The sequence below is a fragment of the Balaenoptera musculus genome, chromosome 20, assembly GCF_009873245.2.
Source record: "Balaenoptera musculus isolate JJ_BM4_2016_0621 chromosome 20, mBalMus1.pri.v3, whole genome shotgun sequence".
NCBI classification, from domain to species: Eukaryota; Metazoa; Chordata; class Mammalia; order Artiodactyla; family Balaenopteridae; genus Balaenoptera; species Balaenoptera musculus.
This window is the reverse complement of record NC_045804.1, coordinates 19,650,759-19,678,053: the sequence shown is the minus strand read 5'-3', so window position 1 is coordinate 19,678,053 and position 27,295 is coordinate 19,650,759. Positions and strand designations below refer to the sequence as shown.

The following is a 27,295-nucleotide window of genomic DNA, read 5'->3' as shown; positions in this document are numbered from 1 at the left end:
ATTATACAACACAACCAAGTGGGATGTATCCCAGGTATGCAAGATTGGTTCAATATTCAAAACTCAATTAATGTACTCCATCACATCAACAAGCAAAAGAGGGGGGAAAATCACACGCTCCTATCCATAGATGTAGAAAGAAATTCTGTCCCACCCCTTGGGAGGCTGATCATGTCAAGAGGAGGTGGGGGGAAGGTAGGGGGAGCAGAGGGAGGTGGGGGATGAGGCAGAGGCAGGGGGGCTGAGTGGGCAGGGTCTGTGAGGTGGCTGAGACTGGAATCAGTGTTCCTGGGACTGGCTTAAGGTGAAGGAAGCAGCCAAATGTGAACCAAAAGAGTCAAACCCGCCAAGAAAGACTGTAACCCTCAAGCACAGGGTCATAAGCCTGGGGATCCCAGACCTGAAGAACTGCAAAAACTGGCCTCGGTGTCAGCCCCCAGGAAGGCAGCCAGGGCCAACACCAGGACCGCTCCAGTCCTGGCCCGACACTTTGACCCCCCGTAACCTGCCGCTTCCACCTGAGAATCTCAGCAGCTGGCTGCCCATGAATAAGGCTGCTGTGGGCAGTGCACCCTGTTTTGCAGCTGCATCCACCCCGAGGGAGGGGCACCATTTTCTTCATTCAGAGACACAACTGCTCACCAGGCTATGGGCCAGCTGGGCTGCGTGAACACCCAGAGACGCCTTTCAATGCCACCGTCAAGAGGGATCACCTTTCACAACTTTGCACCGTTGTACTCCCTCGCCTCCCACGACACAAGCTCATCATGCCTCCATGAAGCCACAGAACATCAAAAACTTTAAGGTCAGAAGCCCTTCCACTGAGCATTATGGGGGCACTGGGCAGCCCACCCATCCCTGAGATTAGCCACTTCGGAGATCACCATGAGTCCCTGGCCTGGAGACTTTGCTGGCTTCCTAGCTTCAGACCAACCTGCCCAGTTGGGGCTCAGCTCTACCAGCAGCGGCCCTCCCCCACAATGGCTGGATGTCCCCTCACAATACTCTGGGACCCCTGGCACAGAACAGGGAGGGACTGGAGCCAGGGAGAGGGAATGCCTGGACTTTTGGACTGCCTGCCATCGCTCCCACATGGAACTTCCACAATACCGTGCAGAGGGATAGTCCATGAGTGAATGAGTGAAGCCCAGCAAGGCTTTGAGCCCCTTCTCAAAGCCCTCTAGACACTCAGAACCTCCTCCCCTTGAGTTAGAAGCCTATTCCCAGGCTAAGAAGAAAAGACAGTATCTGTGCCCCGCCTGAGTTCCAACGGGCCCCTACGCGGTGCCTGCCACAGTGACCCAGCCCAGAGAGCACAGGGGGGGGGCCTTTGGGAAGGGTCTCCTGTCCCCTGGCATCCTGCTCCCCCAAGGCCAAGGCTTCACTCTCTGCTAGCCCTGCCAACCCCCGGTTCCTCCCCTGGCTGGCACTGGGTGAAGGGAATGCCTACAGTACACCTCGGTCCTAAGAAGCCCTGTCCAAGCAGGGGTTCCCCGGAGCACGTGGTTCCCAGGGAGGGGATGGGCAGCAGGAAGCTTGGGAACCCCCCACACACACACCCTGCCCCAGCGCCCACCAGGGCCAGGCCGCCCCCCAATGCTTCCCTTCCCCTGCCCGTGCCAGCCCCACCTGAGCGGTGCAGACCTGCGGGTGGGGCCTGCCGGCTGTCAGGCCAAGTGTAGGGCCTGGGAGGGAGGACAGAGGGCGGGGCTGGCCGGCTACTCTTAAGGCGGAGCTGGAGGTGAACTGCACCTCCCCTTACTCCTCACCTGGGCTCTGACAGCCTCTCTCCGTCCCAGCAGCCAGGAGTGAACGCAGGAGTGTCTTGCCTGCCCGGGACACCAGGTAGGTGCCTTTATTCTTTAAGGAGAAGAGAGGGAGGCTCAGCTTCTCCACCTCTCCTGGGGCTCGGAGTGAAGGTGGAGAGAAATGGGGGAGAGGCTGGGCATGAACGGAAGATGGTCTCAGGACCACAGACCCGAGTTCTGCACTTTGGGAGAACTTAATCTGTAGCCCTCAGTGTACAGAAGAGAGAACCGTGGTCCAGGGAGGGGAAGAGGCTTGCCCAGGGGGCCCCCGAGGCTTGGGAAGGGAATGGACCCAGAACCCAGCCTCCTGCCTCCCAGCCCGGAGTCCCTGGGGCCTGGCCGTGAGCTGAGCCCCCGTGCTGGGCCCTTCAGAGGCCACCAGGAATCCAGGGAGTGGCGGCATGGCCTGCGCTGGTCCTGCGGGTCCCTGCCTGCTGTCCCAGGGTCTGCTTCACTGGGTCTGGGTGGAGAGCATGGGACAATCAAAGCCACTCTTCGAGCAAGGGGGTGGGGTGGGGAATTGGGCTACTGGGACAAGGTGCTTTGGGGAGAGATTCAGCCTTCCCCCTCTGCTGCCCTCTCCCTCCATTGACCTGGGCTTGTAGAAGGGAAAGAGTAAGTCAGGAGAAGAAGCCGGCAATGAAATGGACGAGGGGATTTGCCCAGGAATCAGGGTCCCCCTGCCTCCAGCGCCCTTGGGAACAAAGAAAGAGATTCCCGTGCAGTGAGTGGGCGGGTCCTATAAAAAGGGGCCCTCCCTACCCACTACAGCCCGCCTATATACATACACACAGCACTGAGCCCAGGGACCTTCCCTTCACCTTTAGAGCAGGAAGGAAAGAGCTAGAGAAGTGTGCTGGTGGGGACAGGAGAGGGAAGGTGTCCAGGAATAAAGGAGTGAGACCAGCCCTGGGAGGTCCAGTGGTGCTTCAGGGAGTGTTAAAAGTGAGAAGAGTTTGAAGAAGATTCCAAGGGGCTGCTTGCCCTTTGCTCAATCCCAGGCCTGTCCCACTGGGTTCCGGAATCCCAGAATGGGCAGAGAGAGGTGAAAGGGATCTTAAATCTATGAAGCAGTGGCATAGAGTGTGGGACTTGGAGCCAAGACCACCTGGGTTCAAATCCCAGTTCCACTACTGGGTTCTGTGGGTTGTATGACCCCAGGCAAATCCCTTAACCTCTCCAGCCCCACAGGAAGAGTACCTTTTTCAAAGGAACCATTGAGAAAATGAAATGAGTACGTTTTAAGTGTCTGTTATGATCACATTCCCATTATACAGATGGGACAACTGAGGCCCAGAGAGGAACGGACACTTGCCCAGCGTGGAACAAAAGCAGTTTCCAAATCAGTAGGCAGACATACTGGGTCCGGGTCCTGGTCCTGGGGGAGGACCCAGGTCCCCAGTGTGCTCCCCAAGGACCGTAACCTCAGGCTCCTCTTTGAGGCCCAGCCAAAAACCCTGCAGGGTGTGCTGAGATCCTGCCCCAACAAACCCAGGCCACTTGGAGCCAAAGCTCCATGTCCTCAGCTGCCCCCAGAAAGAAGCTCGGAGGCCCATTCCCTTCCACTGCCATTTATAGACACGCTTCCCGAGCCTGGGATGCGCCCGCCCCCTCCAGGGCCTGGCCAAGGAGAAGTCTGGCAACAGGGCTGGCAGGAGCCGTGGGGGAGAAGAGGGTTCTGGCTTTTCTCATTAACTTACTGTGCGAACTTGGGGCAACTCACACCCCCTCTCTGGACCTCAGGTGTTCCTCGGCATTTGAACTCTATGTGGTATAAGGAGCTAAGAGTCTAAAGTCCACAGCCTGCGTTTGAATCCCAGCTCTACCACTTTTCTGGACATGTGGCCGATACAGATTTCTTAACCTCTCTGAATCTCAGTATCTTTATCTGTAAAATGGGCTGGTAATAGGGATGCAGTACTTCCTAGGGTTATGAGAGGATTAAAAAGAGTTACCATAGGGAAAATCAGTGCCTGGTACATGGTGAGAGCTCAAAAAAATGGGAGCTATTATTATTTATTATTATGAAGGTATTATATTCTATTGATATATAAGCCCTTATTTCCAAGTAATATTTAGAATTGTCCAACTGGTTTCACAAGCAAGACCTTGCTGCTTCCACACCACCCTCCAGGAGGGGACAAAGCAGGAATTCTTATTCCCATCTCACAAATGAGGAAACTGAGGGTCAGAGTTACACCTTAAGGAACTGTTTGAGCTGGAATTCGAATCTGAATCTTCAGACTCGAGAGTTCGCATTCATTTCATTTGCCCCAGGCTGGTCGCAATGCCTTTTCCAACACTAGGGTCTGACTCTAAAGCAGGATGTGGTGGAGGCATCTTGTTCATTGCAGCTCTACTTACAATAGCCAGGACATGGAAGCAACCTAAGTGTCCATCAATGGATGAATGGATAAAGAAGATGTGGCACATATATACAATGGAATATTACTCAGCCATAAACAGAAACAAAATTGAGTTATTTGTAGTGAGGTGGATGGACCTAGAATCTGTCATACAGAGTGAAGTAAGTCAGAAAGAGAAAAACAAATACCGTATGCTAACACATATATATGGAATCTAAGGGAAAAAAAAAAAAAGGTCATGAAGAACCTAGGGGTAAGATGGGAATAAAGACACAGACCTACTAGAGAATGGACTTGAGGATATGGGGAGGGGGAAGGGTAAGCTGTGATAAAGTGAGAGTGGCATGGACATATATACACTACCAAACGTAAAATAGATATCTAGTGGGATGCAGCCGCATAGCACAGGGAGATCAGCTCGGTGCTTTGTGACCACCTAGAGGGGTGGGATAGGGAGGGCGGGAGGGAGGGAGATGCAAGAGGGAAGAGATATGGGAACATACGTATATGTATAACTGATCCACTTTGTTATAAAGCAGAAACTAACACACCGTTGTAAAGCAATTATACTCCAATAAAGATGTTAAAAAATAAAAAAATTTAAAAAAAGAAGAAGAGAGAAGAGGCGTTGGAGGATACCTTGGTCGGGGTGGGAGGTTGGGGCCAGTGAGGCTCAGAGCAGGCAGTGGTAGCACAACCAGCATATCCCAGCTCCTTACAGTTTTCTTGGCAGCCTCTGTTCCAGAACCTCTTACTTCCTCTAAGAAACCACTAACATGTGGCATTAAGGCTAGACAAGGGGAAGAACTTCTCACATAAGGGAAATGAGGAAGTTGAGACATCTTTTACCAGATGAGCCCCCAGGGAGTGAATATCATCTGATGATGTCACTCCTCAGATCAAAACTGTTCTGTGGCTCACCATTGCCCTCGGGGTTGAGTCAGCACTACTGAGCCCAGCCTGCCAGGCTCTGCAGGGTCTGGCCAGACTGCCTTCCCCACCCCAACTTCCCCTCCATCCACCCTAGGTTCTCTCTGTTTCCCAGATGCTCAATATCTCCCCTGTCCATCAGGCCTCTGAATACACCTGCCTCCTCACCCCTACCTGGCTCACCCAGCCAGCTCCTGCTTTTCCTTCTTGTCTCCCTTTATGTTTCCCTTCCTCCAGGAAGTCCTCCCTGACCTCCCCCACTAGTGCCTACAGAGTCCCCTCTGCCTCCCCACCTCCCCTCCTCCCCGATGGCACTGTTTATGATTGTTCACCTGCTTACCTGTCTGTTTCACCAACTGGCCCACATGGAGCAGCAGCTAAGTGCAGGGGCCCTGACATCACGCAGTCTGGGGTCCAGTCCTGCTCTGACACCTGTTGGCCTGATGACCCTTGGGCAAGTTACTTACCTCTCTGTATCTCAGTTCTCCCATTATAAAATGGAATAATAATAGCATCTACTAATAGGGTTGTTATGAGGATTTTTAAAGGTTTTATGTGTAAATACTAGGGCATAAGTGCATAGTAATTACTCAGTAAATATTAGCTAGTATGTATTTAATAAATAAGGCTGAGACATAGTAAGTAGCCAACAAACGTCTATTGAAGCTATTTTATTTAATCATCACTTGCATAATGTTTATTATGTGCTAGGCATATTCTAAACATATTACAAATATTAGCTCATTTTATAGATAAGGAAACTGAGGCACAGAGAAGTTAATTAACTTGCCCAACGTTGCACAGCTAGTAAGTGGTGGAGCCAGGATGCAAACCTGGGGCAGACTGGCTCCAGCAGCCATGCTTTTAAATGAGTGAATAAATATGCCTTTGTTTGGGGGGAAGGGAGCCCGGGGCTTCATCTACAGAATTTACTCAGTTCCCACCCTCGCCCCCACCTCTGCTTCTTTCAGGTCCCAAGAGCTCCTGATTGGCAAGTGACATCTGTGGGATGTGAGGCTGGTTGGAAGCCGGAGGTAAACTGCCAGGTCACTACCCCCACTATGTCCCAGGTGATGTCCAGCCCCCTGCTGGCAGGAGGCCCCGCAGTCGGCTTGGCTCCCTGTGAGGAACCCAGGAGGGCCCTGCACCCAGCACCCAGCCCCGGCCTGCCGCCCCAGTGTCTTTACTACACCACAGAAGGCTGGGGAGCTCAGGCCCTGATGGCCCCCATGCCCAGCAAGGAGCCCCCCAGCAGGCTCCAGCAGGCCCCACAGGCTGGAGCCAAAGCCAGCTGCCTCCCGCAGTCCCCTGGGGAGCAGGCCTCGGGAGCCCTGGAGGACCTTGACTCCTACATTGACTTCTCGCTGGAGAGCCTCAACCAGATGATTCTGGAACTGGACCCCACCTTCCAGCTGCTCCCTCCAGGGCCTGGTGGCCCCTGGGCTGAGCCCACCCAGAGCACTACCTCGAGGAGAAAGAAAGAAGAGCCTGAAGCTTTGGGTAAGGAACTGGGGCACAGTGCCAGGAGGAGGGCTTGGGGACCAGACCTCATGAGGAAGGAGTTTTCTATCAAATCAGAGGAGCAGGGGACAGTGTCCTACTGAGGAGTGCTGTGCAGCTCTAAACAAGTTACTTGACCTCCCTGTTTTCTCTGCTCTACAAAAGAGATAAATATAAGTAGCCCTCACTGTCCAATTCTACTTGGTTCTTGAGTTTGGAAAGTGATGGATACCTGTTTTATGTAATTTTTCAGAGAATTTAAATAAGCTAATATGGATAAGCATATTATACAATGCCATGCATATAAATAAGAGCTTGATAAATGTGGTGTCCCTGAATCTCACTGTTCTATGGTGTCTCTCTTAGGTCCTAACCTGGCACCCTGAAATTTTTATAGGAATAGTATTTTCACCTTACTAATAACAATAAATGTAAATAACTTCAAGTATAGATAATAGTAAATACAGTAAATAATTGGGATGTGATGAATTTTTGAGTGTTTATTACTTTTGTTTTTAATATGTTATTTCATTGTAAGTTTGTGTAGTTTAATCTTTAGTAATGGTTTAGCCATTACTAAAGATTAAACTACACAAACTTACAATGTTCATATAATTTAGCAACCAACTGGAAAAAATCTTGAAAATTTAACAATCAGCTTTCATGAGCTGGTTCAAGCCAACTCCAGGATACCACCACGTCCAAGCGTATCCAGAAATCTCTGCATCTGGCTTCAGTTTCCCAAAGAGTTTCAAGTACACTTTGAGGATGAGGGTCACGGAGCAGCAGCCCCATTAGACAGGCTGGAAGACTGAGGCCTCCAGGGGTTTAACCAGCGTGGGTTAGAGGGTGTGGTGAGGATGAGAGATGGGATCCAGGAGAATTTCTACTTATTGAGCATTTATCATTCTATCCAGGCACTGTGCTGAGCTCTTAATAATTGAATCTTTGATCTTCCCAATCCACCTCCATGAGACGAATATTTTATCCCCATTTTACAAACAAAAGGACTGAGGTTGATGGACTTGAGGAAGGAGGCAGTCTAGCCTAATCACTGGAATCAGGCAAACCTTACACAAGCTGTTTACTTCACTTCTTTGCGTCTCAGATTCTTCATCTGTAAAATAGAGATGAGTTTGCACTTCAAAGGGTGTTGCAGGGATTGAAAAAATAACATTTGATGGGTGTTTATCACAAATCCTGGGACACCGTAGGGCATGATAAATGGTGGCTGTTTGTAGTCAACATTGGGGTTGCGACTAAGACCAGCCCCAGGACAGGTTCAGGCTCTGGGGTGGAGGTCAGCCCGGCACACATGTCCTCTGGCATCCGGGCTCCTGGTCTCCAGCCGGCCTTCTGCCCCTCCCACCGAGCATTGCCTGACAGGCCTATTAAAAGAACCACCTCCATCCCTCAAGAGTCTTCCTGCTTCTTAAGGCCAGTCGTGGGCATGTCTCTGCAGGAAAGGTGGCTTGGGACTAATTATCACTGGCCGGAGCAAGCCCAGGACTTTAACGCTCATGCCCCAGGGCAGGGCTTCCACACACTCAAGGCCAGCTGGGGCAGGACCAACCTCTGGAGGGCGTGCGCTTGTACAGGGTAAGGGTGTTGATAACAGGGCCCTTCCTCCAAGGGACCGATGGGCAGTTGTCTGCGTTCTCAGATGCCCTGGGCACAACCTGCCAACGTGAGGATGTGTCCACCAGACTCTGGGCAGCAGGGGGTGCCAGAGAGCAGCGGTGGTCAGAGGGTCCTGATGGAGCCACCTAGCTCTGCCCTCGCTCCTTCTGATGGAATTTTTAAAAATCCTCTCCTCCAACCTCTGCCTGGACACCTGTGATGCCTGGGAGCTCACTACCTCCTCGGACAACCAGCAGGTCAGCTCCCCGTTAGAAAGTTCTCTGCCATCGCTAAGAATAGCGAGATCCTGCATGTCACTGTGGTGGTTGCACCTTGCTCCCCAAACCCTCCCCTCAGACCACTGCTACTGGTGACAAAGCTCTCCCAGCCCATGGCACCGCAGTGAGTTTTCATCCAGCCAGACGTATCCAGTATGTAGAACTCCTCTGTTTGCACTCTCATCCATCCTACTTTTGGGGTGTTAAGTGGAAGACGTTCTATAATTGTGATGCTAGCAGACGTTCACTGCTTCTCTTTGTCCTAACTTGGCAAAAGCAAAAATTAAACATCGGCGATCTAGTGTCGATCCCTCCCATAAAAATGTCCAGATAGATTTTTGTAACACGTAATTCCAGCATCTACCCTGTGAAGGAAATACTGGGAACCTCATTTACAGATGAGAAGACTGAGGCTCAAGGAGAGGAAGCGATGGCCACAGTCACACAGCTAGTGAGTGGTAGGTCAGCTCAAAGCCCGGGCCTCTGGGCTCCAAAGTCCACGTTCTTGCCTTTCTCTCTTCCTTGGAGCTAGTTTCCTGCCCTCCAGGGCTTTAGGGAGGCTCCACCGCCCTAGTGCTCCCAAACCTTCATCCAGCTCCCTGCCTCTGCCTCTTGCTTACCTTCCTTCAGATTTACCCTGGGGGGGAGGGGGAGGAGGTACCAGTCCCACAGGGAACATGGCTTCTGGAAGCAAATACCATATCCCTTCCTTTATCCTCTCCGCCACCCCTCCCCATCTTTGGAACAGGGCCCCGCATTTTATTTTCCAGAATTTCTGCCAGGCAAGGCGGTTTGCCAATCCCAAGTGAAGGGTGTTTAATAACCGTCTCTCCAACCCTCCACCCACCTGGCCTGGTGCCAGGCGCCTGCATCCACCCAGCACTGCTCAGACTTGCCCCACGGGCCTGTAAACAGCCGCTGCTCCCAGGTGATAGGCCCTCCACCTGCCCAGCCCCATCCACCCCGGGGGCAGCAGCGGGAGTGACTCACAGCTCTAGGATCCCCTCCCTCCCTTCCGGCCGCCTCCACTTGCCTGGCCCCCAAGCAAGGCCTTTCTTTGGTAGGTGTTTGGATGACCCTGTGAGTAGGACCCAGAGCTTCGCCAGGCCGAGAGACGCCCCCCCTCCAAAGCAGCCAGGCACCTTCTCACGGTCAAGGTCTTGGGAAAGGGTCCTGAGGAGTCCCTCCCCGTGGAAGAGCCCACCCCGCCCCCAAACAGAGCACAGGAGCAGGGCTCAGTTTCTTCAACCTTTCTGAGCCTTGATTTCTCATCTGTTACATGGAATTAAGAATGTTTCCTACTTCGATCGAGTCATGAGGTTTAAAAGAACTAACACGGGTAACGTGTCTGTAGCAGTGCTGGTGCACAGCACTCAGTAAATACCAGCCTTCATTAAAAACGGTGCAATAAATGTGAGCTCCACCGCCACATTTCTCCAAGCCTCAGTTTCCTCCTCTGTAAAAGCAACGCCTGCTGGCACTGGGCATAAAGGCTCTTGTGAGGCTTGAGAGGATTATGGGTATAAACACTATAAAATCCTATTTTAAAAAAAAACCAAAAAGTTGTGCTTGCCAACCTCACAGAAGAATCCACCCCATTCCAAGACTTCTTCTCTTTCAGATCCCACAATACATTGTGCCAGATATTCTACTCTTGCCCTCAGCAGTGAGACCCCCACCTTAGCCAGAGAGTATTAGCCATCTGGCCAATACTGCCCCCCAGAAGCAGGAAGGCAGGAGATGCTCCTCGAAGCCCACCATGGACCAGGCTCCAGGCCCCAGGCTCCAGGCTCCATTCATCAGTGTATTTCATCCTCACCGCAACCCTGGAAAGGTGGTTTTAGATCCCCATTTTACAGATGAGGAAACTGAGGCTCAGAGCAGTTAGGAAAATTACCTGATGCTTCTTGGCGGGAAAGTGGCAAAGCCAAGACTCACACCCAGGTTTGTCGACAAAGCCAGGCCTGTTCCTCTACCTGCTGGGACAGCATGCCAGCGCCCCTCATCTGATGCAATCTTCCACCCCCACCTGGCCCACGCAGGCTCAGACAGAGGCAGTAGCCATGAGCAGGGCCAGAAGGTCCTCCCCAGGAGCGGGCTGGGGCAGGCAGGGACTCCACAGTCACGCTGGGTGGGGGGATGGTGCGTGTGCCAGAGCCCAAGGGGGTGGGAGGCTGGCAGACAGGAGCTGAGGGTGCAATTTCCCACTGACTCTGCCCCAGATTCCATCCTGGGAAGCCAGAGGCAGGACTCACAGCCCTCCAGAGGGAGAAGCTGGGTAACCCCCATCTTCCACCACCTTTCCTAGAACAGCACCGAGGACAGCTCCCCTCCCCCCAAGTCAGGAGGAGAGGTGCCCATCCTCACCATGGGAGAACCACAGGGCGCCCCACTCTAGGAAGAAACAAGGTCTCAGAACAAGAGTCCTAGATGCCCCCACTGGGGAATGGAAAGAGCATCAGAGTGAGTCAGCAGCCTGGGGTGCTAAGAGGCCCACAGCTCAGTAAGGCGGCATGCCCTGCCCCCAGAGAGTTCTCGCTCTAAAGCTAACCCTAAAGCGAACTCCTCAACCTCCAAGGTGCACCCAGATCGCCAGGAATCTCGCTAAAATGCAGATTCTGATTCAGCAGGCCTGGGGTGAAGCCAGAGATTCTGCATAACTTCTCAGCTCGCAGGTGAAGTGGTGCCGCTGGGCTGGGGACCACAGCGGCGCGGCCCAGTGCACACTGGAATCAGCTGAGGAGCTAAGCCACCCTGAGGCCTGGGCCCACCCCCAGAGGTTCTGGTCTAATTGGCACCGGATGGAGCCTGGGCTTTAGGACCTTTAAAAGCTCATCGGGTGATTCTAGCATGCAACCAAAGCTTGAGAACCCCTGCCTGCATTGCAGGCACAGACACAGACACAGCTTTCACAGGCCTGAGTGATAGGGGCGTCCGAAGATGTGACTGGTGCAGTCATTTCAGCCTGGGGAGTGGAACCCACACGAAGGAGAGGATCTCCCAGTTTTAAAGGACTTACTATGTGCCAGATGCAGTGCTGTGCCGCCTACATTCATCTCAGTTCATCCTTACTGTAACACTAAGAGGCTGGGTATAGCTGCCCCATTCTACGGGCGTGGAAACTGAGGCTCTAGGTGGTGAAGTCATTTGGCCAAGCTCTCTCAGAGAGTAAGTGGCAGAGCCAGATCTGAAACCCAGGTCTGTCTACCTCCAGGACCCGTGTTCATGGCACTGCCTCTCTCCACCCAAGGGAAGATGTCACAGAGAGGGTGACTTTGAAACTGGGCCCTGAAGGTGGAGCTGAATGCTGATCCTGATTCCAACAAACTTCTCTCCGGGCTTCAACTTCCTCATCTGTATAAGAAAGGGGAGGGACTTCCCTGGCAGTCCAGTAGTTAAAACTCCACGCTTCCACTACAGGGGGCACGGGTTCTACCCCTGGTCAGGGAACTAAGATCCCGCATGCCACGCAGCTTGGCCAAAAAATTAAAAAAAAAATATATATATATATATATATACACACACATATGTGTATATATATATATGTGTGTGTGTATATATATATATACATATATATACGTGTGTATATATATGTATAAAGAAAGGGGAGACCAGATGGTCCTGAGGACCCTTCCAGCATCCTTGTTCTGCGAGTACAGTCTCCCCGGTTTCACCAATGCTCTGTTTCTCTCCCCAAAGATATAAAGTACATCGAGGTGACCTCGACCAGATCAAGGTGCCACGACGGCCCCCAGAGCTGCTCCAGCCCATCTGTCACCCCACCCTTCGGCTCCCCTGGCCGTGGCGCCCTTCTCCTTTCCAGAGACATCCCCCAAGAGACTCGGAGCAGCAGTGAGAGCCTCATCTTCTCCGGGAGCCAGGGCAGGGGGCACCAGCGCCCCTCTCCCCCCTCGGGAGCCCCCTCCCCTCATCCCCCACCCTCTCCCAGCATCTCCATCCCTGGAATGGGAAACAAGGCCTCAGGCCGCCATGGCTTGGGCTCCCCACTGGTGGCTTCCCCAGCCTTGGAGAAGGGGCTGGGGGGCAGGGTCTCCATGCTGTCAGCCAGCCCAGCATCTGATGTCAGTTACGTGTTTGGAAGGTAGGTCACTCCCACTGCGGCTTCTGACGTTGCCTCCACAACTCACACACACACACACACACACGCATCCTAAAATCACAGAGGGACACCCTACTCTTCTGAGCAAAATCTGGGCACGTACCAAAAATAAAAGTGAATGTTCTTTTTTATGCCATCACAGCCATTTGGCTCTCAAGCTTTTCTCAAGCATTTAGAATATGATTCAATATACAAAAATCTTGACTTCTACCTACCTCTCGGGAAAAGAACCACTTCATTAATGAGGCTCACCTGTACCCTTTCCAGCCTTCCTACAGCCCATCTGTAGGAAGGTTTTTTTTTAAAAAAAAAAAAAAAACCCAAACACAGGATGTAAACAGAATCAGGGGGTCTGGGATGAACCATCCAGGAAAGAAAAACCTCCTTCGTCTTTGTTCCTGGCAAAATCTAGCAGGAAGGAGACAAACCTGCCTGGGCATTATTTACAATCGCCCCAGCCCAATTCTCTGCAGGCCTCAGAGCAGAGCCACACGCATACCCATCCTGCCCAGGAAGACCAAACCCCAGGACCTCTGTCCCCCATACCAACTCCAAAGCCACTGTGCCAAGGCAGTCCCTGGCAAGGAGACTGGGATTCCACAGCCATGCCCGCTGGCACAGGCCTCTGAGCTCAGGGAGAAGCCTGGCTGGATGCAGAGCTGGCCTCCTTCTCTTCCTCCAGCTGGGGAATTCCATCTGCATGGGCCATGGACATGGTCCAGCTCAGGTCCAGCCTGTGTGCAGGATTCTTGGGAGTGCTGGGGGGCTGGTGTGACAACTCAGTTGGACCTGCCTAGCTGGGAAGGCAGAGCAAATAGAGTCCAGCCTAAGCCCATGTGACCTGCAGGGGGCCAGCCCATTGACTACTTTAATTGACCACAGACCCTGCAATGCAGGTACACTCCTGTATCCTTCAGCATCCCTTGGGGATCAAGTGGGCATACCCTTTGCTCAGGGCTATGGGGGGTGGGTGGAGTACTACTCTGACCAAAGCCGTGGGTACCTAGATCACTAAATTCCAGAGCCTAGCTCTGGCCCCCAAGTGTCCACCCCCACCCGCTAAAACTCTGCCTGTCTTGTGCTCTCCCCTTGCCACAGCCAGTCCTTCCTCCGCTCCAGCATCTCCAGCCATCAGTCATCTTCGAGATCCTTGGAAAGCCCAGCCAGCTCTTCCTCCAGCCTCCACAGCCTTGGCCCGGTGTCCTTGTATACGAGAGCCAGTGACCTCCAGGTCCCCAGCAACCCCACCCCAAGCATGGGCCAGCCCAGAGCAACCCATTCCTCACCACTGGCCAAGGAACATGCCAGCAGCTGTCCCCCATCCATCACCAACTCCATGGTGGACATACCTATCGTGCTGATCAACAGCTGCCCAGAACCAGGATCTCCCCTGTCACAGAGGACCCCAGGACACCAGGACTTTGTCTGCCCTGGGGCTACTTCTTCCAGCAACCCCTGTCCAGCCACCAGGAGCCACAGCCAGACCCTGCCAGATGCCCCTCTCACCACATCCCCAGAGGGTAAGTTGTAAACCAATCAGCACCTCACACTTTATAAGGTTTGGCTAATGGGGAATAGACAAAGCACCAGTGCATTTGCTTCTGCAACAGCAGGTCAACACATTGATTAAGTATCTACTGTGTGCCCAGCACTGTGCCACATAGTAGGGACACAGTCTAGAAAGAGAGAAAAAAACCAAAGGATCACTGTAGAGTAGGATAAACACAGAGGTAAAGAGATGTTCTAAGTCTTATGGGGCTACAGAGGAAGGAGTGAGACTTTTCATCTGGGAACTGAAAAGGCTGGAAAGTGGATCAGAGAAGTCCACGGCCAGAGCAGGAGAGGAAGGGCAGACCCAGCAGAAGGAACAGCCAGGCCACAGTCACGAAGGTGTGGAAGCACGTGGCGTGCTTAGGAAATGACTGGAATGTTGGGTGCGGGATGAGGTCATTGGGAGTAATTTGGGGCCAGATTGGGAAAGACCTTGAACGCCAAGCAAAAGAGTGCACTTTACCCTTTAGGCAATAGGGGACCGTCAGAGACTCTCAAACTGGAGAGCGATGGGGTCAGAGACACACGTTCAATCGATCACTCTGGCAGCTGCGTGGCAGATGGATTGCAGGGCCTGGCTTGGCAGGGAGAGCAGTTTTTCTTTGGTTCTGTTTGGGTTTTCATCACAAAGTGGTCCAGGGCAGGCCAGAGGGTGGAGGAGAGAAGACAGAGCCAGGAGACCCTCGGGATATGGAAGCAGCAGGCTCGATGACTAACCCAAGAGAGGGAGAAGGAGAGTCAGTCCTAACGCTGACATTGGTGGATGACGAACACAGCCAGGGGGTGGACAGGGTAACGGGAGACAATGCATTCCAGTTCAGACAGCTAAAAACCACAAAACAGCAAACACCCTGCTTCCCGTAGTCTGTGACTACAGGCGTCCAAAAAGAACAAAGCCAACCAGAGCCCAAAGCAGTAAACACAGAGGCTAAGCCTCAGCACCCCCAGGGTGTTTCTCTCCAAGGAGCAGAGCCCACGGCTCCCTCGTGGCTCAGCCACGAGGCTCCCGGGGCTCTCAGTCCTCACTGGGCCACAGACATCAAGGCACTCCTGGGGGGTGTGAAATGTTCACTCTACCCCGCTGCTAGCTCCCACCCAGGAAGCCACGTCGGTGCAAGCAAGAGAAAATGAGGTGACGAGTGTGCCTTTGAAGCTGCTCTGATCTGTTCCTAGGACAAATCATTTGCAGATCTCAGTACATTTTTTATAATGAGTTACTCTCAGCTGGCCACGACACACCTTTTCAAGATGCCGAAACTGAGAACCACGGCTCTCTGCCTTTGGGACCCAGGAAAATGGGCATTTTAGCATCTCAAAGAGCACATTTACTTAGCCTAAAGGGATTTTGCCCCTTTAGGCATCTGGAGATACAATGGAGTAGGGGTAGCGGAGGGTGGGTTGAATTGGACTGCTGGGCGGAGGAGGGGGGAGGGTCTCTCAGCTCCCCTCTCTCCAGCCTACAGGGTCCCCCTCCTCTGTCCGTCTCCAGGTCCTGCCAGGGACATGCAGCCCACCATGAAGTTTGTGATGGACACATCTAAATACTGGTTTAAGCCAAGCATCACCCGAGAGCAAGGTAAAGGGAAGCCCTGTTTTAGGGAATGAGTGACCCAGGAATCAGGTCCAGGTCCTGGCACCCCACATGGGGCAGATGGGGCCCTGGGTCCATGTAGAGGAGGGAACGGCAAATGGCAGGTCCAGGGAAGGGGGGTGTCCCGTGAGCCCCGTGACCTGAGGAAATAATGACTGCAGCAGGAATGCTGGAGATTAGACAATAGAAAGGACTTCCTGGGAACCAAAGGTGATTCCGTACCATCTGCTCTGTGAAGACCCAATGGGGCTGAGGCACAGAGGGTGTCTGGGTTCCGTGGTGACTGTCTCTGACCCAAGGATTGTTTCAGCCATGGAGCTGCTGAGGAAGGAAGAGCCGGGGGCTTTCATCGTGAGGGACAGTTCTTCATACCGAGGCTCCTTCGGTCTTGCCCTGAAGGTGCAGGAGGCCCCTGCACCTGCCCAGAACCGATCAGGTAGGCACCTGTCTCTGTCCTCACTCAAGACCTCTAGGAGGCCACAGGGTGTGGTGGGTTCCAATCCCGGCTCTGCCCCTGGCTTGTGGGGTGACCTTGGGCCAGTCCCATGATGACTCCTGGGAGGAGGGCCTACCTCAGCCCCCTCCCCGCTGCCCCCCAGCGCTGAGGCTCCCCGAGTCCCCAGATTCCCTGCTCTACCTTCATGGTGGGAAGAGGAGGATGGTCCCAGCCCCCACTCCAGGCTGCTCTCTCCTGGGTGTCCACCTCTGTCCAGACCAGATTTCTTGTGAGGGAACCTAATGTAGTAATAACACGTGTGCTAGCTTAACCCCACATACAACACTCATCGATGGGGCACCCACCCTGCCCCAGGCACTGTGCAAGGCACGGGGAGACCTCATTGGGGAGAGAGATAGAAACACAGCATTACATTACAAGGTACCTGGGTCACAGCCCCTCACCTAAGGCCCAGGACTGACAGTAGCTCTCACACAACAAATGGGTGAGGTAACAGACACTCCCAGAGGGAGTTAATGACCCCCCAGAGCAAGCAAGTGATAGAGCAAGAGGATAAAAACCCCGTATCCACATTCTCTACACCACGCCTCTCTGTTTAAATAAGAAAGTGACCTCTGGGCAGCGTTAGTTATCAAGGAAGCCTTGCCAATGAGCGCAAAGAAAGCAGGAAGCTGCAGGCTGGTGAAGAGGCAGGGGGCGTGGTCCCCCTTCCAGGGCCAGCCTGGCGCCAGCAGGGACCATCTGGTGGAGAATAATAGCACCTGGGAGGGGGGGTGGGTAGGGGGAGAGGGAAACCAGGCCAAAGAGTTGTGATTTGATCTAAACAGCGCCGGCAGCCATCCCTGATGGCTGTTGAAACCAAAAGAAAGGTCTCCTGAAAAAAGAATTACTGGACACAGAAGCCTTTGAGCAAAGGTGTGGGCACCTCCTTCGTGGGAGGCCTTGAGGATAGGATTCCTACCTGCTGCCCCACCCAGAGGCAGGGGGATGGACAAGTTAACCTCTGGATGGGCCCCGAGGAGGAGGCGGGTCAGGAAATGAGTTGCACTCCCATCCACATGCTTCCTCTGTCCAGGCGAGGATGGCAGCGACCTCATCCGCCACTTCCTCATCGAGTCTTCTGCCAAAGGGGTGCATCTCAAGGGAGCCGATGAGGAGCCCCACTTCGGTGAGCCGAGCATCTCCAGCCCCCAGGCCCCTGGGGTCGGGGCGGGTGGCCTGGGGAAGGCCTCCTTATGCCGGGCTCCTGTTTCCTTGCAGGGAGCCTCTCTGCCTTCGTGTGCCAGCATTCCATCATGGCCCTGGCCCTGCCCTGCAAGCTCATCATCCCGAAGAAAGGTGGGCTGGGGCCCCAGACCTGTTTGTTCTCAGTAGAAAGGCTCCTGGTGGTCACTTCTCACCTTATTTAGGGATAATTTTAGGGTCATAGTTAAAAGTGCACACTCCAGGGGAATTCCCTGGCGGTCCAGTGGTGAGGACTCAGCGCTTTCACTGCCGAGGGCTCGGGTTCAATCCCTGGTCAGGGAACAAAGATCCTGCAAGCTGGCCCACGCCACCCAAAAAAAAAAGAAAAAAAGTGCATGCTCTGGAGTCCGTCCACATCACTTCCTGGCTGTGAGAATTTGAGAAGGTCAACCTCTCTGAGCCTCCATTTCCTCATCTATGAAATGAGCACGGTCTCCATCACACCTACTTCTAGGACTGGTGTGGGGATGCAGAGAGAAAGCTCAGGCAAGGCTCTTGGCACAGTGCCTGGCGCAGAGTAGATTCTGAGAAAGAGTAGCTCCTTCCTCAAGAGGATGAAAGGAGCATAAATCTGCCCGTTCGGCGAGGTTTGGTTTTTACTTCCGGGTCCAGCATTTACTGGGTACCCTCTCCTTCATTCACAGCTCGCTCCAACCCTGTGAAGTAGGCATTGCCGTTATCCCCATTTCACTGCTAAGAAAAGGAAGGTTCGAATTTGAACCGAAGTCTCTCTTACTGTCTTGTTCCAAGGTGTTCAGGGAACTAACAGAGAGCAAGGACACGGCTGTATCATGAAAATAAAGGAAGAGAATTATGAGAACAAATAAATGATCAATGGGTGAAATTTGGGAAATAAAGAAAGAAAGAGAGAGAGAGAGGGAGGGAGGGAGGAAGGAAGGAAGGAGGGAAGGAAGGAGGGAAGGAAGGAAGGAAGGAAGGGAGGGAGGGAGGGAAGGAGGGAAGGGAGGAAAGGAAGGTTCAAGGCATTAAGTAACTTGCCCAAAGGCACAGAGTCAGACCTCCAACCCAGATCAGGAAGCCGCATCCAAAGCTTACAGCCCAATGCACCCCCAGACGCACCCACACCTCAGGGTGTGCAGGAGAGCCGCTAGGGGGGTTCTGGGAGAGGAGTCAAGGCCAGGGGAGCCCCTGGTGTGGTGATGGCGAGAGCCTCCCTGCTTTCTGCAAAAATGGCCTGGGTTTCCGGTGGGGTCCCAAAGAATGAGGAGGTCAGGGGCCTCTGAGGCCAGGTCACTGCCACATTCTAGGGGCTGGAGGAGGGAGAAGGGCAGGAGGGATCAAAAGGCTTGCCAGCCAGGCGTTTGGGGAGCCCGGGGTGGCTGTTTGCCTCATTACAGGAATCACACCTGGTTTCTCAGCCAAGTCACTTCCCGAAGGTGTGGGCGGAGGTGGAAGAGGTTCAAAGGGCTGAACGAGGCCTGTTCCAGGAGGGGGGTCCACTGACTGCACCCCCGCCCCCTGGGGGCCTGTTCCATTGCTTTGGCTCAGAACTGGGAGGTGGAGACGGGGCCTCAGACCCCTCTGCAGACGGCCGGGCCTCCTGCCTGAAGAAATCTGCGGGTGAGTGGTATGGGGCAGGGGGAGGCTCCGGGCGTGGCAGTGCCCACCACCCGCAGGGCACCTCCCAGCCCTGCGCACACACGCACACGCAGGTCCACACGTGTTTCCCATTGCAGCTTTGTTTCTTCATCTTTAACAAGGTGCCACATTCCTCCCCCTCCCTGTGAACCAGGAGATGAGAGGCTGCAGGCAGTGGGCCAGGAGGAAGAGGGGCAGGAGAGGAGGGGCACAGTGAGGCTTACACCCCCTCCTGCACACACGGGTTCGGGAGGGGCACACAGATGTGCTGGGGTCTCTCTGGGTCTGAAGGACCTGCCCTGGAGGTGGGATTCTCTGTGGAGTGTCAGGTCCGAGTCCTAGGGGCTTCTACAGGGGAAGGATCGCTCCTCCTCACGTCCAATGGCCAGGCACGGGTCAGCACTCGTCTGAGTGGCAGCTCCTACTCTGTGCCCTGAGCACGATGGCCCCCTCCCCATTCCTGTCTCCTCTTCGTTCTCTCTGCAAGGAACCAGGGCCCCAGGGGGAGGGTGGGGAGGGGTGGAGGCAGCACCAGCCGTGGGACAGAGGAAGGCTTGACTGGACGCCCCTACATACGGGGCAACATCCCTTCCTTTGCCCCCTGCTGGAAGGCCAGGGGCCAGAGCAATGCAAACAACAGACGACCCCAAAGTCCCCTGGGGTTGACCGCAAATTTCAGTGGCCCATACACTCCCTGCCCACCTGTCCGGTGGCTCAAAGAGGAGCCCTGCTAGATTTCCAAAAAAGGAAGGCACTCCAATCCCCTGGCTCTGGGCAGAGGGCCAACCAGGGCCTGGGTGACCTCCACCCCCCCCAGTGGATTCTGGCAGGGCTCCAATGCGGTATCTGCACCCCCCAGGTTGCCATGCCCTGTACCTGAGCTCCGTGAGCGTGGAGACCCTGAGCGGAGCCCTGGCTGTGCAAAAGGCCATCTCAACCACATTGGAGAGGGATGTCCTCCCCACACCCACCGTGGTCCACTTCAAAGTCACCGAGCAGGGCATCACCCTGACTGACATCCAGAGGAAGTAAGGGGCTTCCCTTGCCCTGGGGCTGTAGGGCTGGGCAGGGTAAGCTGGAGGAGATGGCTGAGATGGCTGTGGAGCAGTAATGGAGATGGAGTTCAGACTCCTGGACCCAGCAGGGTCATTGACGTGCTGAGTGACTCCAGGCAAGTTCCCTGCCTTCTCTGGGCCTCAGTCCAATGACCTCTTGCCAAAGTCCCGCTTCATCATGACCGATGGATTTGGAATTAACCAATAGTCATTGGGCACTGATTAAATCTGTATCCACTGATGGAACATCTCCTGTAGGCCAGACTCTGGCTGACCAATGAGATCACTCCTTCCCAGGCTCAGGGATTCAGTCTAGCAGGATCCTGGTCCTGGGCTGGAGGAATAAGAGATGACCAGATGCTGGGAGTTCCCTGGTGGTCCAGTGGTTGGGACTCCGCACTTCCACTGCCGAGGGCCCCGGTTCAATCCCTGGTGGGGGAACTAAGATCCCACAAGCCGCGTGGCACAGCCAAAAAAAAAAAAAAGAGAGAGATGACCAGATGTAATTCCTATCTTCATTAAATGACATGATAGGCAGTAGGGGTGGAGCAGGGTGGTAGAAAACCCCAACACGTAGGACAGAAGGCAGATGCACTTCATGAAAGGAGAGAAGTGCAAACACGTGCCCCGGGCCCAGCGGTGGGAAAGGTCATGGCAGCCTGTCAGGGGTCATCAAACTGAGAGCTTCTTGGAGGACAGGGAGCTGGAGATGGTGGAGGCGGGGCAGGACACTGGGACGGGCTCTCACCAGCTCCCCTTCTCTCCCGGCCTCTTCCCAGGGTGTTTTTCCGGCGCCATTACCCCTTCGCCACCCTCCGCTTCTGTGGCATGGACCCCAAGCAACGGAAGTAAGTTCAAGTCTGGGCCAAACTAAATAGACCATCCAGGTCCTAGCTGCCCACTGACTCTGGGATTCGGATCCCAGACAGAGCCTGTGAACCTCAAGGGGTCAGGAGCAACAGAATGAGGGGAGGGGGACATGGTGGGAGTGGGGACACAACTGGCCATTATCTCCCGAAGCTCAGCCAGACTCCTGTGAAATGGAGCAAAGAATTGGTACTCAGGACTGTCATGTTCCTTTCCCACAGGTGGCAGAAATACTGCAAGCCCTCCCGGTAAGGCCTTCCTCTCCACTCAGTCGCCATGAGAGGTCTCCCTCGGGGAGGCCTGGACCCAACATGGGGAGGGAGTGCGGGAAGGAAGGAGGCCCCGCCCCGATCTTAAGAGACCATGGGTTTGATGGGGGACAGCACAGGCCCTGGCCCTCGGGGAGCCACCAGCTTGATGTCTTATGTGGGAGGCGCAGGCTTCAGTCTGTAAGGATGCCTCAGGCTGATGGTCAAGACACACCTTCCCCCTCAGGAAGCTTCGACTCTGATGGGGGGTACACAGGTCGTGTCCTCAGGCGCCCCCATTCCAAAGGAGGGAAACCCAGATCTTAAACTCAGGGATCTCTCAGTCTGACAGGGGAGGCTGCCGTCATAATGAGGTGCTGGGCTGGGGAAGGGCAGGGAGGAAAGCTGCTGCCAGCCTGGTACCTCCCTGGGTCCCACCCCTCACTCAGGCTCTCCTCTCCCATCAGGATCTTTGGGTTTGTGGCCAAGAGCCAGACCGAGTCCCAGGAGAATGTGTGCCACCTCTTCGCGGAGTATGACACTGTCCAGCCAGCCTCGCAGGTCATCAGCCTAGTGGGTGCTCTGCTGCAGGACCCAGAAAGGATGTAGGGGAGGGAGCGTCCTGTGTGTCTTCCTAGGCATCCCAGTGGGCTTGCTCAGGATGCCCCCTCCACCCTGAGCAAGAGGCCTCTTACCACCCTGATGGACCAATCCCCTGGACTGGAGGAGAGCGGTACCAAGTTGAAACCCTTGAACTCAGTATGACCTTCAGCGGTGACCTTCATCCAGACCCACCCCCCCAACCCGGGCCTCAGTTTCTTTAACCTTAAAGGAAGCCAACAGACAGGATGAGCTGTTCTTCTCAGACGTCTGTGGGCATCTTAACAAGCTCCCTGTGATCCTGAAGCACACCCACATCTGAGGACCCCCCACAGGAAAATAACCTCTGAAGTCCTCCTGGACGCTCCCGACACAGTAGCCTGAGCTAGAGACCCGTGACCCCTGCTTCATGGCAAACGCAGGTACGGGGTCGGGACTCCTGAGCCCTGGCCCGAGGCTGGCCTGAGAGCAGATGGGTTGCCAGCATTGAGGACCAAAGGAGGGATGGACTGACTCTCTTTCCCTCCATATTGTTCCTTTCCCCATTTCCCTGACAGCTTATTGAGCTCCTATTCCCAGGGCAAAGCTAGATCCACCTGCCCTGGATTCTTCAGCCAACATGGCCCTGGTTGTTAGGCAGGTTAACAAGTGTAAACTTGCCCCCATGGTCAGAGATGACCCAGCTGTCCTCATGATCTTGATGTCTAATCCCTTCCATTGCAAATGAGCGTCAGCTCCATCTTTTCTTTCAGTTTCTCATAAGCGAGTGTCCCACAGCTGCCCTGGTGTTACTTGTGTCACTCACACCTGGGGGGTGGCGGCAGCTAGACCTCTGCTCACTCAAGCAGACACAGGAGCTGGCTCTCTCTGGTTCTGCCTCAGCCCCAGTCTTGTTGAGTCCTCTGTGCTCCAACAACACACACACACACACACACACACACACAGCCCTCTACAGTACTGTGGCGGCAACTGACCTCGTAACCACATGGGGGCAGCAGAGAGTCAAGAATGCAAACAGGCAGCCACCCCAAGAGGCTTGGAGAAGCTGGGTGGTCTTTCCCGCCCCACCCACACCGCCCTCAACCCTAACCCTAACCCATTAAGACCCCCAAGAATCTGGAATTACTTGTCTAGCAGACCTGGGGTCCTAAGGAAACCAAACTATGAGGGTAGAAGATAAGACTCAGAAAAGAAGCCCATTTTTGCTCCATGAGGGACCAGTGCCTGACCCCGCCCAGCTGGGGGCCCTGCCAGAGAATCATTATCTTTGGCCAAAGTTGGGCCTGAAGGGTTATTATTTCAACCCAGAAAACCAAACCGGACTGAAGCGGCCCTGGGCTGGCGGGACCGGCTGAGACCAGCCCACCCAGCCTGTGGTCAGGCACTGCCCCACCCTGGAGACTACAGAATCCAGACAAGGTTCTCAAGGTCACAGCGCCCAAGTTCTCAAGGTCACAGCCTGGGAACTGGCAGAGAGCACCCCCCCCCCCATATATCTATGGGTGCCTTGTAGCTCCCGTCATGGAAAATAAAGTGTCTGTCTTTGCACAAGAGTTGGTCCTACGGTATTCAGGGCTATCCCCTCAGCGATGGAAACCTGAACAGAAAAGGAGACCTGGCTGGGCAGGTGGCAGCTGTGTCTGAGAGAAGACCACGTGTGCCACAACCCTGGCCACGGCAGGACAGTCTCCACTGACTTCCACTTCATAACCGTCGCTTAAATCATTCTGTGTCCCCCACGTGTCCGACACACCCGTTATCCATCTTCACGACCCCTTTCCTGCCACTGTGCTAGGAAGACAGGAGGCCTGGGCTCTCCCGTGCGTGCCAGGGCTGAGGTGAGCACGTGTGACAGCCCTGCCAGCTTCCAGAGTCTCACTCGGGCTCCCTGAGGGAGAGCAGAGGCTGGTGAAATATAGGCGGCTCAAGAAAATTCCAGAAGAATCCTTGAACCCAGAGGAACCCCGAGCTACCAGCCCAGCCCTGGAGACCTGGGCAATGGCCCCATCATTCATCCTGCTTCTGCCTCCAGTCTTGGGGTAATGCCCCCCCAGACCTCTCCAGACCCGTCGCAGTTAGGGATTCAAGGTGGACAGGCCATGGAAAGCCTCGCCGAGTGGTTCAGGCGGGGGCTGCAGCGATGTCCCTTTCCTACAGAGCCTTGGGAAGGGGAGAGCTACTGCTTCTGTTCAGGCTGAGCTGTGTGACCCAGTGGCAAGGGCTGCTCTGGAGGAAGTGAAGAGACCCTCCCAATGCCCTTGAACCACCACTGAGAAGCCCCTGCCGCGCCTCCCACTGCCCAACTGCAGTTCCAGAGGGGGCTCCTCTCAGCCCCCCGCCCAGCCCCCTCCCTGGCCATGGACAGAGTCCACGGGAGGTAATGACCTCTACTGCATTTACATAGCTCATCTTTCCTCTAGGAAGGTTTCATAGAGAACTCGACTTGACTTTTGCTGATGGGCAGAGCCGCCAGCCCAGCAAGGGCAGAAGGGAAGAAGGACCTCCACCAAGGCAGGAGCTGGGAAGGGAGGGGTCTTTGCACCCATGCAGGGACACCCAGGGGTTTCCTCTCCAGGCCTTGCAGTCCTGGGTCTTAAGCCTCTCTCTCCCGTACCCACAATGTCATGTCTCCCGACTTTCCACCCTGCCCCATCCCCTTCTCATCCTTCTCTCTACACATAAGTACACCATCCCTCCCTCCCCTCCCCCTCCCAGTGTCTCTCTCCTTCCTCACCCTTCTTCTCATCATACCTTCTCCACCCACCCACCCCCAAACCCATCCTCTCCCCCTTTACAGAAAAACCTTCTCCTTACTCTTGTCCCATTTAATCCCCTCGCCCCTCTGTCCCCAGTGGCTAGACCCACAGCAAAGCCCAGCTGCTGCTGGAGTTGATGGGAAGGGAGGACAGCAGCCCACTGTGTCACCAACCATTTCTCAAAACCCAGATTCCCATGTCCTCTAACCCCTGCCTCCTCTCTGGCTACAGAGTGGACTCCCCAGAGGGCTGAAGCACCCTCACCCCTACCCCATCTGACCAGCCACCCCCCATACTCATCTCCCGCAGGTGGCTCACCTCTGCTTTCATCCTCAGCCCCTAACACCCTACCCCCACCCCCTACCCCTGTCCTAACTCTCATGCTATCCAATAGGCTGAGAGCTTGGAACAAGAGGGCAGGGCTGGGGGGCTAAAGGCCCCCAACCCAGAAGTCAGTACCTTGATTCATGCAGCAGTGTTTTCTGGCTGCATGCTTTGTTCATGTGAGCCAGGAAAATGGATAAATATAACAGTGTTATAATGGAGGTTTGTAAGTGTCATACAGAGCTGGCAGGAAGGGTACAGAGAAGATGAACTTTCCCCAGTTGGGGAGAAGGAGGGCAACGTTACCAAGGCAGTAACATTTGAGTTGGGTCTTCAAGGATAAATAGGAGTTTAACAGTAAAGAGGGGGGGAAACCCAACTTTTGCTAGGGGGCTCCTATATGCTAAGTGCAATGTGAAGTACATTATATATGTTTAATTCCTTTTTACAGATTAGAAAACTGAGGCTCAGAAGGTTAACTTCCCCACATTCACCCAGCTAGTAAATGGCAGAGAAAAAGAATTCCAAACTTGTGCCCATTCCACTGGCTCAGCACTCTCAGACAAGCAGATGGATGAATTTGTGCATGAAGCACATAGGTATGAAAAGAGTCCCTGTTCAGTGTGGCTGAAGCATATGGTACCCAAGGGAGTAGGTAAGAGAGGAAGCAAAGGAAAGAGGCAGGAGCTGGATCATTAAGAGCCTTGGGTGCTAAGCTGAGAATGTCCAAGGGATGAATACTTGGTGAATGAATGAATGAATGAATGAGGTTGGACTCAGGACCACTGTGTACAGTTGTGCAAGTTGCATGATGCACAATTGTACACGGCAACATGCTTGGACTTTATCCTGTAGGTAATGGGGAGACATCAGAGGCTTTTCAGACAGGGAGTAAGTAACCAGATTTGTGGGGACAGGAGAAAGGACCTGAGGCCTGGGCTGGGGAGGAGTGTGATGGGAAGAGGAGGCTGTGAAGACTTGGAGTTCAGGCCAGGAAAGGGATAGGGGCTCTCATCCTGAGGCAACATGGGACAGAAGCCTACTTGATCTGGGCCTGGGGCCTGGGTTCTCTCCGAGCTTGAAAGGACCGTGTGGGAAAGAACAGGACTGGGGTTCCCCCTTCCCCCTTGTATTAGTCTGCTCAGACTGCCATAACAAAATATCACAGACTGGGTGGTTTAAACAACAGACACTTATTCTCTCACAGTTCTGGAGCCTGGAGGTGTGAGATCAGGGTGCCAGCATGGTTGGGTTCTGGTGAGGACTCTCTTCTTGGCTTGCAGACGGCCACCTTCTTGCTGTGTGCACATATGGCCTTTCCTCAGTGCATTTTCCTCTTCTTATAAGGCTACCAATCCTATCAAATTAGGACCCCACCCTTATGGCCTCAGTTAACCTCCTAAATTATCTCCTAAGAGTCCTATCTCCAAATACAGTCACATTGGGGTCAGGCCTTCAACCTGTGAGTTTATGGGGACACAATTCAATCCATAGGGCCCTTCCATACAGGGCCCTGCCCCAGCCATGTTCCCCACCCCCATAATCCCCCCAGTCCCGGCCAGGCTGGGGCTCTCAGCCCCAGCAAAGCAGACCCTCTTCTTCTTGAGTCTGTGCCCTTGGAGACTCAAGAGTTACTCGTTTTGTAACTCTCTGTTTCCTGGAAGGTGTCTCAGCCTTCACCCCTTCCCAGTCAAATCTTGCCAGGGAGCAAGTGGAGCTTGGCTTGGAGCAGGCCTATGGGGCAGGAAGACAAGCCAGGAAGAGGGAACCAGAAAGAGAGAATAAGGAGGGGGAGGAAAAGGAACAATGACTCTCACTCACTCATTCACTTGGGTCACCAAATACCATGCTGAGCGCCCACATGAGCAATGCAGAATTAGGTGACCCCCGGTTGGCTAGGAGGTCGGGAGAGGCCTGCACGTGACCCAGGAGAGAGCTTCTCTCCTCCACAGCATTCAGATTGGGCACCCCGTGAATACCGAGATGGGATGTATTATCCTTTCCTTAGTTCAACCCAGTCCCATGCGCACGCACACACGCAACTTCTCTCTTCTGCATCAAGAATTAGAAGCCTGGTGGTCAGACAGATCTGGGTGGCAGGTCCCCTCTGCCATTGATTAGTTGCATGATTTAGGGCAAGCCACTTCCCTGGGCATTAAGCCTCAGTTTCCTCGATTGTAATATCTGCCTCACAAAATTAGAGACACACTGGGCGTGAACACACTTTGTAGCCTATGGAGTACCAATGTTCATTCTGAGAAGGCTAGCACTCCTATCGACCTCTCATTGAGCACCGAATACATGCCAAGTACCAGGCTGCTGGCACAGGAGCTCCACGAAGAAAGAGACTCGCATGTTCACTGCTGGATCCCCAGCACCT

General features: G+C 54.1%; 1 protein-coding gene across 4 annotated transcripts; it reads left to right on the top strand.

Moving 5' to 3' along the window:
* Window positions 1-1,731: 1,731 nt before the first annotated feature.
* Window positions 1,732-26,143, top strand: TNS4 (tensin 4). 4 transcript variants are annotated; one of them, XR_005017880.1, is made up of 14 exons: window positions 1,732-1,845; window positions 6,076-6,604; window positions 12,202-12,604; window positions 13,721-14,142; window positions 15,630-15,749; window positions 16,075-16,200; window positions 17,297-17,389; window positions 17,482-17,559; window positions 18,976-19,047; window positions 19,925-20,093; window positions 20,900-20,968; window positions 21,209-21,235; window positions 21,703-22,257; window positions 25,367-26,143. XR_005017880.1 is itself a non-coding variant. In XM_036837626.1 (13 exons), exons 2-13 carry the CDS (start codon window positions 6,166-6,168, stop codon window positions 21,842-21,844), a joined length of 2,127 nt encoding a protein of 708 aa, XP_036693521.1. In that variant the 5' UTR covers window positions 1,732-1,845; window positions 6,076-6,165; the 3' UTR covers window positions 21,845-24,565. The 4 variants fall into 4 exon arrangements, 3 of the variants coding, with proteins under 3 accessions (XP_036693521.1, XP_036693520.1, XP_036693522.1); XM_036837626.1 differs by lacking the exon at window positions 25,367-26,143 and having other exon boundaries at window positions 15,663-15,749; window positions 21,703-24,565; XM_036837625.1 differs by lacking the exon at window positions 25,367-26,143 and having other exon boundaries at window positions 21,703-24,565.
* The last annotated feature ends 1,152 nt before the right edge of the window (window positions 26,144-27,295 follow it).

What these genes read in the sequence shown, in the direction of transcription:
- TNS4 (XM_036837625.1), top strand. Translation starts at nt 6,166, where the DNA reads ATGTCCCAGGTGATGTCCAGCCCCCTGCTGGCAGGAGGCCCCGCAGTC. An exon ending in CTGCCTGAAGAAATCTGCGG is followed by an intron (nt 19,048 to 19,924) that starts GTGAGTGGTATG and finishes TGCACCCCCCAG; the next exon opens with GTTGCCATGCCCTGTACCTG. An exon ending in ATGGACCCCAAGCAACGGAA is followed by an intron (nt 20,969 to 21,208) that starts GTAAGTTCAAGT and finishes CCTTTCCCACAG; the next exon opens with GTGGCAGAAATACTGCAAGC.